Source organism: Nannospalax galili, unplaced genomic scaffold (genome assembly GCF_000622305.1).
Source record: "Nannospalax galili isolate Female #2095 unplaced genomic scaffold, S.galili_v1.0 scaffold644, whole genome shotgun sequence".
Classification (NCBI taxonomy): domain Eukaryota; kingdom Metazoa; phylum Chordata; class Mammalia; order Rodentia; family Spalacidae; genus Nannospalax; species Nannospalax galili.
The window spans coordinates 533,354-549,944 of record NW_008351473.1 but is presented as its reverse complement, the minus strand read 5'-3'; the positions used below and the strand labels follow the sequence as shown (position 1 = coordinate 549,944).

The following is a 16,591-nucleotide window of genomic DNA, read 5'->3' as shown; positions in this document are numbered from 1 at the left end:
TGGTGCTTTCTCCGGATCAACTGGATTCATCCATAGGCTACTTTATCAGTATGTATGTGCACCACATGTATGCAGTGCCCATAGAAGCCAGAAGAGCTTGGACTGGATCCCCTTGGACTGGAGTTGCAGACACTTGTTAGCTGCCATATGGGTGCTGGGAACCAAACTTGTCTTCTGTAAAAGCAGCCAGTACTCTTAACCACAGCCATTTCTCCAGCCCCTACAACTCTTAATATTCTTGTTGGTTTTGCTTTTAATTTGTGTGTGTGTGTGTGTGTGTGTGTGTGTGTGTGTGTGTGTGTGTGTAGTGTTCCTATGTGGTGAACATGCACAGGAGGCCTGAGGAGGACATTAAGTGTTGTGTTCTACCACTCCTCACCTTCCTTGAACCAGGGTGCCTTACTGTACTTGGGTTCCACCTCCAGCACCAAGTACACTGAGCATGGAGGTGTGTACCCCTGTTATCACTGGAGGGGTTGAAAGCAGGAAGTTCAGAAGTTCAAGGTCATCTCAGCCTTCCCACTCAGTTCAGCTGCCATGTGAGAAAGTCACTCAGTGCCATCTCCCTTCGGGGCATATCCTGGGAGCACCTGCCTCACCTGCCCAATGCAGCTTAGCCCTCAGAACCAGCTTGTAGTTCAGGTGGTTCTGTATAGAGCCTCTGAGTTGGTGAGCAGTATCCCTTTGTGACTGTTAATAACCATGGTGAGGGGCTGGGGCTCAGTTGGTAGAGCACTTGCATGGAGCTCTGGGTTTGAGTCCTAGCACCATATAAACTAGGTGAGGTGGGAACACCTGTAAGCCTAGTACACAGGAGGTTGTCTTCCTCGACTACATACTAACCTACCATGAACCTGGGATCCTAGCACTAGTGTTGAGATATGCTGTCCTTCCCTCTGTCCTTCCAATATTCACACCTCAAATCCTGGCAGGAAACCATTATTAAACTAAAAAAAGACATTTTTCTTTATTTTATGTTATATTTTTTATTAGTGTTTTGCCTGCGTGTATGTAAATGCACCATGTGTGTGCAAAGCCCACAGAGGCCAGAAGAGGACATTGGATCCCTTGGAACTGGAATTTCAGATGCTTGTTAGCTGCCATGTGGGTGCTAGAAACCTAACCCAGGTCCTCTGCAAGAACAGCCAGTGCTCTTAACCACTGAGCCATTGCCCCAGCTCCAAAAAGGAGTTTTTGAGAGGACCAAGAGCTGGTGGTTATTGGACCTCAGTGAACCCATTTGACTAGGATGCTTCCTGATAACAACTTAAGCCAATATTCAAAACCTAGGAGACATTCATCTTTTTGTGATTCCTGACTGTGAATGCCATGTGAGCAGCCCCTTCACATTCCTGCTGCCATACCTTCCACAGCACAATAGACTGCATCCTTGAAATGTGAGTTATGATAAACCTTTCGCCATGGGGGGGGATTAAGATAACTACAAAAAATACTTAAATTCTGACCCCTGAAAACACAAAAACACCTGCTACTATTGAGCTCACATAACTGCCTTACAAGTGTGGGAGAGATTAAGCAACATCCACTCCTTCAGTTAGTGGGGTAGGTTGTTTTGTTTTGAGACAAGGTCTCATGTCAAAGCTAGCCCTGAACTCCCTGTGTGGCTGAGGATGACCTTGAACTCCTGATCCTCCTGCCTCCACATCCTGAGTGCAGGGATTAAAGGTATGCTGCACTGGGCGTGGTGGCACATGCCTTTAATCCCAGCATTTGGGAGGCAGAGGCAGGCGGATCTTTGTGAGTTTGAGACCAACCTGGTCTACATAGTGAGTTCCAGGACAGCTGGGGCTATAAGGAGACCCTGTCTCAAAGACAACAACAACAACAAAAAGCTAAATTCGCCAGGCGTGGGGGCGCTTGCCTTTAATCCCAGCACTCAGGAGGCAGGGGCAGGCAGATCTCCGTGAGTTCAAGGCCAGCCTGGTCTACATAGTGAGTTCCAGGACAGCTGGGGCTACAGGGAGACCCTGGCTTAAAAAGACAATAAATAAATAAATAAATAAATAAATAAATAAATAAATAAATAAATAAATAATAAATAAAGTAATAAAATAATAAATAAAGTAATAAATAAATAAATGTGTGCTGCACAACTGCTGGGTTTATTTGGTACTGAGGATAGAACCCAGGGCTTCCTGCATGCTAGGTAATCACTCTATCCACTGAGCTGCAGCCCTGGCCCTTCATCCACCCTTTAAAAGATATACAACCTGTTGGACTTCCAACATCTGAAAGAGGTGAGGTGTAAGAGGCCTGACCACACACTCACACTGTTTTCTCATAGTAGAAAAGGAGTCCTCTATCCCATGTCTGTCAGAGGGGAAAATCAGGGCTGGTGATGTAGCTCAGGTGAAGAGTGCTTGTGTAAGACCCTGGGTTCCATCACCAGTACTCAAAAGTGGCACATGCCTGTGATCCTAGCATTCAAGAAATAGAGGCGAGGTAAGCCTGGTGTGGTCTCTCGCTGCCTTCAGTGTGGGACTTCAGAGTCAGAAGGATCTCTGAGTTTGAGGTCAGCCTGGTCTACTGAGGGAGTTCCAGGCTAGCCAGCCAGGGCTATATTGTGAGACCCTGTCTTTAAAAAGAAAGAAAGAAAATATAAATAGCTCCGTTTTTTAAGAGTACTTGCTGCTCTTGCAGAGGATCTGAGTTTGGATCCCAGCACCCATATCAGGCAGCTCACAACCACCTGTAACTTTGGCTCCATAGAATCTGACACTTTCTGGCCTCCATGGGAATTGAAGCCTTATGTGCACAGACACACACACACACACACACACACACACACACACACACTACACATACATATACACATATTTTTTTTATCTTTTAAAAAAGAAAGGATAAAGCCGGGCATGGTGGCACACGCTTATAGTTCCAGCACTTGGGAGGCAGATGCAGGCAGATTGTGAGTTTAAGGCCAGTCTGGTCTACATATTGAGTTCCAGGCCAGCTGGGGCTACAAAGAGACCCTATTTCAAAAGACCAAAAAAAAAAAGGATAAAGCCAGACATGGTGGTTCATGTCTGGTTTCAATCCTAGCACTCAGGAGGCAGAGGCAGGCAGATCTCTGGTCTATATAGTAAGTTCCAGGCCAGATGAGGCTACAGGGAGGCCATGTCCTAAAAAACAAAAAAGGAAAAAAGTGAGAGTAGGAACTTCCCTTTGTAGAAATGGACTGCTTCACAACAGCTCTGTGAAGGGATTGGAGTTTGCTACAACAATCCATATTTGGACCAGCAGAATGGCTCAATGGGTATGGGTGCTTGCTGCCAAACCTGATGACTTGAGTTTGATGGAAACTCAAAGTTTCTTCCACATAGAATAAAGAACCATTTCCAGAAAGTTGTCCTTTGATCTCCACTCATGTGCCTACACATATAAACACACAAACACGTTTGTAAAAAAGAACCTTGCTTTATACAGAAAGAAGAATAAATCTTTTCTTTTTTTTTTTTTTGATGCTGAGGATTGAACCCAGGACTTGCACATGCTAAGTAAGCATTCTACCACTGAGCTGCATCCCTAGCCCCTCATTGGGGGATTCTAGAGGAGCTCTGCTACTGAGCCATGTCCCCAGCAGTCAGGAATTCTAGGCAGGTGCTCCACTACTGAGCCACACCCCAACCCCTCACTGGGAAATTCTAGGCAGGTGCTTTACCATTGAACCACACCCCCAGCCCCTCACTGGGGGATTCTAAGTAAGTGCTCTACCACTGAGCCACATCCCCAGCCCCTCACTGGGGGATTCTAGGCAGGTGCTCTAACTCTGAGCCACACCCTCAGGAGCCCCTCACTGGCAGATTCTAGGCAAGTATTCTACCACTGAGCCACAACCCCAGCCCATTCACTGGGGGATTCTAGGCCAGTGCTCTAACTACTGCTGAGCTACATACAGTCCCAGTACCTGAGTATGAGTCACTTTAATTAAGGACTGTGCTGGATAGCTTTAGTGTCAACTTGACACACCTGGGTTGAGGAAGCCTCAAATGGGGAATTGTCTCCTTTGGACTGGCCTGTGGCCATGTCTGTGGGGCTTTTTCTTGATTGTTGAGTGATGTGGGAGGGCCCAGCCCACTGTAGGTGGTGCCATCCCTGGACAGGTAGGCCTGTGTTGCATAAGAAAGCAGGCTGAGCAGGGGCCAGGGGAGCAAGCCAGTAAGCAGCATTCCTAGCGTTCCTCCATGGCCTGTGCTCCAGCTCCTGCCTCCAGGTTCCTGCCCTGAGTTCCTACCTTGGGCTCCCTGATGAACTGCTTGCGACCTGGGAGATGTAAGACAAATAAACCCTTTCCTCCCCAAGTTGGTACTGGTCAGAGTGTTTTGTCACAGCAATGAAGAAACAAACCAGGACAGTAATTGGTACCGAGAGTGGGGTATTGCTGTGACAGACCTGACCTTGGTGTTTTTGGGAGGACTGTGGAAGTGTTTGGGACTCTGGGCTGGAAAAGCCATTGTGTACTCAGAGTTTGTTGCAGTGGAGCTTGGAACAGTTATGCTGAAAGAGCTGTAGACAATGGAGGCCTGGCTTGTGAAGCTTCAAAGGGAAACGGAGACCATCAGGGCTGTTTGCGTGAGATTTTAGATTGAGAATCTGTGGGTTCTGGTTGGCTGGGGCTGAAGAATCAGCTGTGATTAAGAAGAGACCAGAACCTGAAGCAAAACCTTTGCTTTACTGGGACAATTGATGCTGGTTAGCTGGGGCTGAAAAATCAGCTGTAAGTAACAAGATACCAGCATCACTATGGTAGAGTCTTCTAGGAGTTACTTCCTCAGGGTCAGCACACAGAGGGGACCCACACCTCTATCTCAAGCTGGAAGCAGGGATTGGTAATGTGTAAGAGTCTCCTGCATAGTTCTGGTATTGAAAGTGTGAAGGGGTCACAGAGAGCAGCTGAGGCTTGGCGCTCTGAGAGGCCAAGAAAGGCCATAGGTGAAAGTGCAGCTTCAGTTTCAGCGAAGACCCCAGGGTTGAAGGGGTCATGGAGAGAATCTGAGGCTTTGCACCCCAAGAGGCAAGAAGAAGCCATTGGTGAAGGCATAGCCTCAGTTTCAGTGGAGACCCCAGCTTTTTGGAGATGCCAGGACCGTGGGACGACCACCAAGGACAGCAGTGTGGAATGGAGCTGGCCAGACGAGCTGTGTGCTGTGGACTGCAGAGTCAGAGTAGTGGAGCTGCCAGTACCCTTTGGAGCCCAGAGGATCGTGAGTGAATCCCAGATGACCAACCTTGAGCTACTTTGCTGGACTTTGGTTTTGCTTAGGTGTGCCCAATTCTTCCCTTTGAAATAAGACAGTACTTCTTTTGGATTTTACAGAAGCCCACAGTTAAGAGACTTTTGAAAGAAACTATGGACTTTTAAGTGTTTGGATTTTTTAAGGACTGTGGGGGTTTTTAAGGTTGTACTGTCTTACGTTGTGATATTAATGCTAATATTGTGTCTTGGGGACAGGAATTGGAAAGGTTATGGTTTAATAGTGATGTGTTTGTGTGTCAAGTTGATAAGGGGTCAATTGTGCTGGATAGCTTTAGTGTCAACTTGACACATCTGGGTTGAGGGAGCCTCAAGTGGGGAATTGTCTCCATTGGACTGGCCTGTGGCCATGTCTGTGGGGCTTTTTCTTGATTGTTGAGTGATGTGGGAGGGCCCAGCCCACTGTGGGTGGTGCCACCCCTGGGCAGGTGGGCCTGTGTTGCATAAGAAAGCAGGCTGAGCAAGGGCCAGAAGAGCAAGCCAGTAAGCAGTGTTCCTCCATGGCCTGTGCTCCAGCTCCTGCTTCCAGGTTCCTGCCCTGAGTTCCTACCTTGGGCTCCCTGATGAACTGTGACCTGGGAGATGTAAGCTGAATAAACCCTTTCCTCCACAAGTTGGTAGTGGCCAGAGTATTTTGTCACAGCAGTGAAGAACAAATTAGGACAAGGACCAAGTATTGTTTGTTTTTATTTGGCAGAGTATTTCCATGTAGTCCAAGCTGCCCTTGAACTCTCCATCCTCCTGCCTCAGCTTGGGATTACAGGCATGCTAAGGATATTAGGACATTTCAAGAGTACTCTGGCAGTGACAGTGACTTATCCAAATGCAGTGGCCCTTGGTATAGCCACACCAATCCCCCCACTAGTTCCTGAGGGTAAAACTCTTGTAGAAAGTGGAATAAGCCCACAGCTAGCCCAACCATTGGAAACCATGTTTCTTCTTCCCCTGCAAGGTCAAGGATAAGCTCTTAGGGCTTTGCAGACATCACAGGCTGGTTCAGACCTGCTTGACTTGGTGAGCCCTGGATGACAAAATGTCCATTTAATGCCAGTATGTTCCCTATTTGGAAAACCAGGAAATCTGAGGCAAGTATATAAGTAGTGACTCCCAGGCAAAGTTGCAGATATCAGTCTTTCTGGGGGACTGGAGAGATGGCTCAGCAGTAAGAGCACTGGCTGCTCTTGCAGAAGATCGAGATTCAATTCTCAGCACCCATATGGCAGGCAGCTAACACCTGTCTGTCAGTTCCTGGGAATCTGACACTCTCTTCTGGCCTCTGTGGACATTGCACACATGGTGTACTTACATACATACAGGCCAAACACTCATAGAAGTGAAATAAGAGTACTGGAGAGATGGCTCAGCAGTTAAGAGTACTGACTGCTCTTGCAGAGGACCCAGGTTCTATTCCCAGCTCCCACATGGTGGCTAACAACCATCCATAACTCCAGTTCCAGGGATCCGATGACCTCTTCTGACCTCCACAGGCATTGCATGACATGGGTGCACTTACCTACATGCAGGCAACACACTCAGACACATAAAATAAAAATAATAAAAATAGTTATCCCAGTGTCCTTTGTGTCTACATCCTTTTTACCTCTCTCTAGGTGTCCAAGATGTCAAAGTGAGGACGTGGTGGGTCCTCCAGTGCAAAATTCCAGATTTCCCTGGGTCTGACAACACAGGAGCCAAAAATTTGTATATCATCCCTGTGAAGGGAAACAAGGGACAGCTGAACAGACTTCCTGCCGCTGCTGTGGGTGACATGGTGATGGCCACAGTGAAGAAGGGCAAACCAGAGCTAAGAAAGAAGGTCCATCCAGCAGTGGTAATTCGACAACGAAAGTCATACCAAAGAAAAGATGGGGTATTTCTTTATTTTGAAGATAATACAGGGGTCATAGTAAATAACAAAGGCGAGATGAAAGGTTCCGCCATCACAGGTCCAGTTGCAAAGGAGTGTGCAGACTTGTGGCCCAGAATTGCATCCAATGCAGGCAGCATTTCATGATTCTCCGGTGTATTTGTAAACTATGATGCCCATTAAAAGTCTTTGCCCCCCCCAATAATAATAAAAATAAAATTTTTTAAAAAGTAAAGTGAAATAACAATAAATAGTAAACAAAAAAAAAATTTAAAAAGGAGAGCCCCATGGGAGTCTTGGTGGAATCTAGGGACCCTGCAGCATCACAAAGCAACACCAATCATTCTCTGCCTCCCAAGAGGAAGTCTGCAAGAAACGAAAGCCAAAGCGTCTGAAGAACCAGAGGGATGTGCTCTGTGGCTCAGGTGCAGGAAGCACCAGAAGAGCAGCCCAGCCCCAAGAGCCCAGGGGCTGCTCCCAACCAGAGAGGGCCAGCACTGGAGCCCCCAAAGATGAAACATTTGACAGTGGTCACAAACAGAATGGAACATGTGGAAGGGCAGATGAGTTACCTTGTGAAAACTAGAGGAAAGGAGCCCAAAGTAGAAGACACAGTCACTCCAGATCAGAGAGTGCTCCTGAGCTCCAGACACTAAAAGAAAACTGGTAAAGACCAGCAAAGACCTGAGGCTAAGAGCAAGAGAAATGAGAAGACCAGGAACAACTCCCAAGAGACAGAGCTGCAGAATCCAGATGATGGCATCAAGAAGCCTGCATCTAGACTCAAAGTCAACAGGGAAAGAACAGGCTTGAGGTCTGGAGGACCGAGTGCAATCTTCCAGGTTCATGTGGCAGAGGAGATACACAAGTGAGAAAGGTGGAGAAAGCCACAAGAAGGCTCAGAAAGAGAAGAGAGTCTCTGGGAATTCAGGTGTAAGGAGCTTGAGGTCTAGAAAGACTGGAGCCACTTTGGACAGTGACCCTAAGCCCAGAGCAATTCGAGGTGCCAAGAAAGGTGCAGAAAACCCAAAGGAGGATAAAGACATTGTGTACACCAAGAAATTAAGAACAAGAAGTCACCGGGACAGTGAAGATATTTAGTAGTCATTTAAGAAGGGACTAAATAAAGTTAGTTTAGTGATAGACTAGTATAATTTTTACCGTCAGTGTAAAATGAATTATGTAAATAATGTTGTCTGTGTTTAAACTTGAGTTTTTCTGGCTATATTGTTTTTAAAAGTCCATGTGGAGATCATAAGGGGGTTACCAGGAACCTCAGAAATAACACTTTAAAAGTTTGGGAGTGGGCGGGCACAAGCATGGCCCTCCCTGTTGCACAATAAAGCCCTGAAGTTCACACACACACACACACACACACACACACACACACACACAATAAGTGAAATAAAAATAAATAGTAAAAAAACAAAATTTTAAAAAATAAGGCCAGGTGTGATGGTGCACACCTTTAATCCCAGCATTTGGGAGGCAGAGGCAGGAAGATCTCATGTGAGTTCAAGGCCAGCCTGGTCTACAAAGGGAGCTCTAGGCCAGCTGGGGCTACAGGGAGACACAAAAAAAAAAAAAAAAAAAAAAAAAAAAAAAAAAAGGAAGAGTGAATATTTAAATTCTCCAAATAAAACTCTTGTTCATTTGGATAAAAACATTCTGTTGGGCCGGGCGTGGTGGTGCACGCCTTTAATCCCAACACTTGGGAGGCAGATCTCTGTGAGTTCAAGGCCAGCCTGGTCTACATAGTGAGTTGTTCCAGGACAGCTGGGGCTACAAGGAGACCCTGTCTCAAAAAGACCAAAAAAAAAAAAAAAAAAAAAAAAAAAAAAAAAAAACCCACTCTGTTGTTGTTTGCTTGTTTCTTAGACCGAGGTGATGGCAAAAAGTAGGGGGTGACTTTGAACTCCTTATCATCCTGTCTCCACCTCCTGAATTCTGGGATTACAGGTGTTTACATGGTGACAGCTGCAGGCTGCAGGCTGCAGGAGTTTGTAATACATTTGTCACCCCCCGCCCCCCGCCTTCCAGTCCTGGTTTTGGAACCCAGGACCTCACAAATTTTAGGCAAGTGTTCTAATATTAAGGCACACCTTCAGCCCCTTGGTAGGACTTTTCTCGTGAGCCTCTTAGTGTACACTCTTAAGTTTTTTCTCTTTTCCAAAGAAAAAGCTCTGGAACTTTGGGGCAGAACATTATAGGCGAGACTTCCTAGAATCTTTCAGAACAATCCATGTACCCGCAAGCAAAGAATTCTATGAAAAAGGTTTTAAAAAAAGATTTATTTATTGTGTGTATGTATATGTGCCTTCATGAGTTTACGTGCATTATGTGTGCACAGGTGACCATGGAGGTCAGAGGCTTTGGCATCAGGGCTGGAGAGGGTGGCTCAGCAGTTAAGAGCACTGGCTGCTCTTGCAGAAGACCCGATTTCAGTTCCCAGCAATCACATGGTGGCTAACAACTATCTGTAACTCCAGTTCCAGGGGCTCTAATACCCTCTTCTGGCCTCTGGGCATTGTATGCATGTGGTACACTTACATACATGCAGATAGAACATCAACACATAAACTTTTTAAATTAATATATAAAATATTTTAGCCTGGTTTGGTGGTGCATGCCTTTTAATCCCAGTGCCTGGGAGGTAGAGGCAAGCAGATCTCTGTGCGATCAAGGCCAGCTCCATAGCAAGTTCTAGGCCAGTTGGATCTACAGGGAGATCTTGTCTCAAAAAAACAACAAAAATATTATATACTTTTGTTTTGTTTTGTTTGAGACAGGGTCTTTCTGTAACCCCAGCCAACTTGGAACTCGCTGTGTGGACCAGGCTGGCCTTGAACTCACAGAGAGTGTCTGCCAATTATGACTTTGATCCTCTGATCCTCCTGCCTACACCTCCAAAGTGCTGGGATTACAGGTGTATTATATATATTTTAAAAGGCATGGAGCCCCCTGGATCTAGAATTACAGTTGGTTGTAAGCCACCTGATACGGGTGCTAGGAACTGAACCAGAGTCCTTTGCAAGAACAGTAAATGCTCTTAACTGCTGAGCTATTCTTCCAGCCCCGAAAGAGTTGGTTTGGGGGGATTTTTTTTAACCATTCAATTCAAAACCATCCAACTCATGACCCACCAAGAACAAGGCCCACTCCAGTCTGATAGGTCCTATCCCTACTGCCTCCTGGCTTTCAGGCCAGAGCTGAACACTGAGGAACCCCCTCCCTCTAAATATGGGTCTCAGCCCTGTGGAAGCTGAGTGTGTGAGGTATGAGCCTTTGAATTTTATTTTGAGACAGGGAAGCAGGGTCTCACTATGTAACTGAGTCTAGCCTTGAACTTGCTATGTAGCTCAGGTTGGCCTCAAAACTCAAAATTATCAGCCTTCAGAGTTTTAATCCCTATGTAGCCAAGGATGATTTTCTTTTTGTTTTGTTTTGTTTGAGATAGGGTCTTCCTGTAACTCCAGCCAACTTGGAACTCACTGTATAGACCAGGCTGGCCTTGAACTCACAGAAAATGTTTGCCTTCTGCCAATTATGACTTTGAACCTCTGATCCTCTTGCCTATACCTCCAAAGTGCTGGGATTACAGGTGTTGGCCACCATACCTCACTGTGAGGCATCTAGAAGGACCCACCTGGTTCATATGGCAACACTTATTCCTTCCCAGGTCCTCCTTAGGTCAGATCCTTTTTGTTGTTTTATTCTGGTTTTTTTTCCCATTTTTATTTATTTTATTTTATGAGTATGACTGCTTACGTGTATGTAAGTGCACTCGTGTCATGCAAATGCTTGTCAGATTCCCTGGGACTGGAGTTAGGGGACAGTTGTTATCATGCTGGAAACTGAAACTGGGTCTTCTGCAAGAGCAGTCAGTGATATTAACTTCTGAACCATCTGTCTGGCCCCTGTTTTTTCCATTTTGACACAGGGTCTCATGTAGCCCAGGCTGGCTTCAAATTTTCTATGTAGTTGTAGATGACCTTGAACTTCTTGACTCTCCTGCCTCCATTTCCAGAGTACTGGGATAATTGGCATGCACCACCATGTCTGGTTTATGCAGTGCTGGGGATTGAACCCAGGGCTTGGGGCATGCTAGGCAAGCACTCTACCAACTAAGCCACATCCTCAGTCCTAGCTGGGTCTCTATTTCTCACCTGCCCTGGGCAAGGAAGGCTGGTCTTCTAGAAGATGCTCCATAAATCCTGATAGTGGGAAAAAGGCTCAGCCATACATAATCTTACCCCTCTCACCTTTTGAAACAGGGTCTCCCTGTGGCCCCAGCTGGCCTGGAACTCACTATGCTGACCATCACCCAGTGGAGACTGGTGGACTGGCAGACCACAAAGGGAGGAGGTACCATCCTGACAGGGTTGATAAGCAATCTGGGAAGAGGAGTTGCACACAGTCGAGGTAACGCTGGGCTTTTGATGGACAGAGGAAAGCAGGGCATCCCAAGAAGAGGAAGAGAAGGAGGGGACATTGGAGCTGGCTGAGGGGGCAGAGAGAAGGCGGAGCATCACCACCATCATCCATCAGCACATTTATTGACAGCCCCTAGGAGGCGGGGCTGAGGACAGAACATACAAAGACAAGGACCTGCCCTCAAAAAGGCTCCATTCTAAGGAGACAGGGACAGAAAAATACAGAATGGTCTTTTCTGGGGACAGCCGGCTCTCACCTGTGCAGGTCAGCAAGTCCCTGGCCTACCTTGCCCAGGGGCCAGCTGCAAGGCCGTCGAGGGTGTCCCTGGCTCCATAGCTGGGGCCTGACCACCTGGCTCCTAGGCGGCAAGTCCCAGAACTGCAGGAAGGGGTAAGTTCAGGGTATGAGGGGAACAATCCAGTCAGCCTTGGTGGTTGTACGAGCCAGTGCAGGCAAGACCCCTTGGGGGAAGCAGGCACCTTCCCAGGCCCCCATAAAGTTCATCTTGGGGAGCTGGCCTGGCACCCTGGAGGTCCCAGTTAGGGAGACCAAAAAAAAAAAAAAAACCCAAAAAAAAGAAAAAGGCAGAGTTTCATTGGTGACCGAGGTCCAGCACCCTGCCCACCCACCCCCAGCCCTCTGCGGGCTTCTTCGGGGAGCCCCTATTCCCCAGCTTAGCCTCCAGGGCCTGGAGCCTGCCTTAGGCCAGGGGGAGGCCCCCCCCCCCCCCAGACAGGGGGGGGGGGGGAGGAGCCACCGATCAAGTTTGTCTGGACCCCCGCTGGGGGGCCACACCCTGACTCCTACCGATGTGGGGGTTCAGGCTGAGAGGGCCTAGGGCTCAGCAGAGGGGCTGGGCCAAGGGGGCACCCGGGGGAGCCCTTCAGTGGGGGCACTGGGCGGGAGTCCAAGGGGGGCAGGCTCCGGGGTACGGATGGAGGTGGCCCCCGGGAGGCCCCAGTGGGCAGGACGGCTGCAGCAGGAAAGGGTTTGGGGGCGTCGTTGGCAGCAGCAGCAGCAGTAGGGGGAGCCGGCTGGGCAGAGCGCTCCCGACGCCGCAGCAGCTCCTGTAACTTCTCCGCCTGGGTGCGTCTCAGGTGAGCCAGGGCGCGGCCCCGCTGGAAGGCTGGGAGGAAGACCTCCAGGCTCTGCTCGCCCAGCAACAGCCGTTCCATCTGCACCTGCACAGAGACCAGGATGGAACAGGGAAAGTTGGGGAAGGAATCCCATCGGACCGAACCCCACCCTCCCTGAGGTGCCCAGCTTGCAGAGGCCCGGAGCTTCCAACCAGGCCTGCCTCTTTCTAGTGACTGTGGACAGCTGTCCACTGGATTTCCCAAAACGAGGGGTACCTCCACGCCCTTCAACTAAGCTGAGGCTCCTAACCCAGCCTGTAGAAATAGGCCCCACTCCTCTGCAGACCCAGCCCCTCAGTGTCCCAGGACAGCCCAGGAAAGGCCACAGTTAGCCTAGCCACACAAGCTCTGCTACTCTGGGGGACAGTCCGGAAAGTTCTCCTTTGGGCAGTCACTATAGGCTTCTCAGAGGAGACCCTCCCAAGACTGATGTAATGACAACCACAATGGGACAAAAGGGATTTCCCTCCTGTCCCCCTCCCAGACCCAGCCACCACTTCCCCTCACCTCAGCCTCCTGCTCAGCCTCTTCCAGCTCAGCCTGCAGCCAGCCCAGGGCACAATGGGGGCTCCAGCGATGCATGCTCTCTTCTGGGGACCAGAGAGGGACAGACAAAAACACTGAGTCTCCCATTGACCACAGGTGACCATCTCTTCAGCCTCCAAATCCTCAATTGGCTTTGTTTCATTTTGTTTTTGCTTTTTCAGGCTAGGTCTCATATAGTCTCTGACCTTGAGTTCACTATGTAGCCCAGGATAACCTTGAACTCTTTTTAAATTTTTTATATTTATTTTTATTTTATGTGTATGAGTATTTTGCCTGCACGTATGTAAGTGCACCATGTGTGTGCAATGCCCACAGAAACCAAAAGAGGGTGTCAGATCCCCTGGAACTGGAATTACAGACATTTGTTAGCTGCCATGTGGGTACTGGGAACTGAGCTCAAGTCCTCTGCAAGAGCAGCCAGGCTCTTAGCCCCTGAGCCAGCTCTCCAGCCCTAATCTTAAACTCTTGATCCTCCAGCCTCTGCCTTGGAGTGCTGGGATTACAGGTGTGTACCACCCTGCTCATCTCATTTTAGTTGTTTTTGCTTTGTTTTGTTTTGTTTTTGAGATTGGTGTCACATTGTAGGCCAGGCTGTGATCCTCCTGCCTCTGCCTCCCGAGTGTTGGATTTCAGGCATGTGACACCAGCCTAGCTCCATTTCCTCACCTGTACCATCCTCATCATTTGGCCCTTGGTGACAATAGACAGCTATCCTTTTCCCTTCCACAGTGTTACCATCAGCCACCCACCTAGACAGACATGAGGCAACCTCCCCACTGATATTCTGCCCCATCCTACTATAAAAGAGAAAGCCAGGGTTTTTGACCCTAGAACACTCCAGAAATTGTGCCTTCTTTCTCATTTTCTGTTTGTTTCTGTTGTTTTTAAACATTGTTTTTAATTACTTCCTCTTTTTTTTTTTTTTTTTGGTCTTTTTTTGAGACGGGGTCACCCTGTAGCTCCAGTTGGCTTGAAACTCACTGTGTAGACCAGGATGGCCCTGAACTCACAGAGATCCACCTTCCTCTGCCTCTTGAGTGCTGGGATTAAAGGCATACACCACCATGCTGGGCTAATTTAATAATTTTATTTTGTATTCTTCTATGTAGTAGGCACATAAATGCCACAGCACATGTATGGAGGTTGCTTCTCTCCTTTCCTCATGTAGGTAGGTCTCAGGGATTGAACTCAGGTCATCAGGCTTGGCAGCAAGCACCTTTACTTGCTGAGCCATCTCACTGACCCAGAAAGTCTTATATCCATGTCTTTATTTGGGAATAGACTCAGGTTGTCAGACTTGGTGGCAAGCACCTTTATCTAATAGCCATCTCACTGACACTGATGTTTTGTTTTGTTTTGTTTTTGTTTTTTTGAGACAGTCTCAAGATGCAGCCCAGCCTGGCCTAGAGCTCACTATGTAGCCCAGACCAGCCTCTGCCTCCCACGTTCTGGGGTTACAGGCATGTACCACCAGGACTGGCTTTCTAACCCAGCTCCCTTCTGCAACCCCACTTTCTAGAAAGCCAAGAACAACACTCTTCAAATTTTGTCTGGGAGTAGGTCTGCCCCAGCTCCACCTTTCAGAACCTAGTGCATATCAAGGCCAGCCCCACCCTGGCTTTCCAACTCCTGGAAGTTTCTTCCCTGACCCTCACCTAGTCTCTGCAGCTTGTCAGCACAGTTCTCTGCCACCTCTCGAAGCTCTTGGTACTTGATGGCCAGGGCAGTTCGGCCCATCTCCAGGCGGGGCCGCAAGGCTAGATTCTCCTTGGCCAGTGCATAGTTAGAGGCCAAGCATGCCTCTCGCTCCAGCTGTAGACCCTGGAACTGTGGGGTGAAAGAGAGCTAAGAGGTCAGAGTCTGCCCAGGGTCACCTGGAATCTGTCCCTGTGTGATAGCCACCACAGACCACGCCAAAGTCACCTGAGTCCCCAGTCTGCAGGGGTGATGGGCCCAACAGGTGGAGAGACCCAGGTAGGGAGGGACCCGTTTTTGCCTTGGGTCCACTCTCTAGGCTCCAGTTTCTTTTTGGACAGCTGGAGTTAAAAAACTGCCTACCTTGTGGGGGTTGTTGTGAGACCAAAGTGAACGAAACTATGAAGGCCTCTACAAATGTTAGTTAATTTTTAATTTTTCAATTAATGTGTCTGCTCAGGTCCCGGCTGAGTGCCCCCTCCCTCCTCTGTCCCATTTTCCATGCCTGGACAGCTTGCTTCTTGTTCAGGCCTTTGTCTCGCTTCCTTCTCAAGTGTTTGTGTGGAAAACACTCTCCCCTCACCCCCTGCTCTTACTCTTGGGGAGTGTTTTCAACCTGTCCCTCCCAGCAACCCCCCCCTCAGGTCACCCTCTTATCTCCTACACCCCGCTCCTCGGCCCTCTAGTGGAACCCCACAATCCCCAAAATACAATACACACCCCCTTTGCTTCTGTGGCCTCTGCACCTGCTAGCTACTCTCTTAGCAGAAGGCAGCTCTGAGCCCTTGAAGGCTTTTTGAGCCTGTTTCTAGGAGGGCCAAACCTTGCTCCCCACCCCTAGAGAAGGTACTCCCCTCCATCTGTCCCCTGATCCATACACATACCCCTCCTTGTCTGGCTCTAACACACACTTTCTCTTCTGCACAGCCCCCAACCTCCAACAGACAGCTCTGGCCTATGTCTCCTGTGAAATATACAACTTTCTCTGATGGTGGCCTATGGAATATAAGCCTCTGTATTCATAGACCCATCCCCAATGGCAGACACAAAGCCCCCTCCCCATCTAATATATACCCTCCTCCTCTTCCCAGCCATCTCCCCCCACACACCCCACCCCAGGTGTCAAGCAGGCCTTCAGTTCTTCCCCTACCAAGGCGCCTCCCCTTTCTGGCCCTACAGAACGTGGGTGTGCTGAGCCAGGGCCCCCCACAACAGCAGCTCACCCTCCACCTCCAGCCCCCCAGAACACACCTCCCCAGAGCATCCTCCTGAGGGCACGCCTCGCCGCCATCCCGAGGTGCACGGGTACATCCCCAGGTCCCTCCCCACACAAACACCAGCCCCACCAGCCCCAGGTCGGATCGGGGCGACCCCCCATCCCCCGGGGGCGACTCCGTGGGGCCCACTCGGACGTGCCAGGCTCCCGTGATCCCCAGGCCTTGGCGGCTCCAGGTGGAGGGGGGGTGGCCTCCTCTGGCTGGGGCTCCAGGTCCCCGCAGGCCGCGGGCCCGACCCCTCCACCCCCCCGACCCACTGCCCGCGCCCCCCGCCTTACCTTCCTGCTGAGCCGTACGATCCGGTCCAGCTTCGGTTCATCTTGAAGCAAATCCCGGAGCTGCCCGGTGCTGAGGATCCCAA

At 49.1% G+C, this 16,591-nt stretch overlaps 1 protein-coding gene and 1 pseudogene across 1 annotated transcript; one reads left to right on the top strand and one right to left on the bottom strand.

The window, feature by feature from the left end:
* The first annotated feature begins 6,894 nt into the window (after nucleotides 1-6,894).
* On the top strand, nucleotides 6,895-7,334 carry LOC103746256 (annotated as a pseudogene).
* Nucleotides 7,335-12,297: 4,963 nt separating this feature from the next.
* Nucleotides 12,298-16,589, bottom strand: Vps37d (VPS37D subunit of ESCRT-I; the record flags this gene model as incomplete). The annotated part of the gene is made up of 4 exons (XM_029553664.1): nucleotides 12,298-12,757; nucleotides 13,220-13,302; nucleotides 14,914-15,085; nucleotides 16,509-16,589. Coding segments are annotated over 4 exons (714 nt in total), but the record flags the coding sequence as incomplete, so codon positions are not given.
* Between the last annotated feature and the right edge of the window lie 2 nt (nucleotides 16,590-16,591).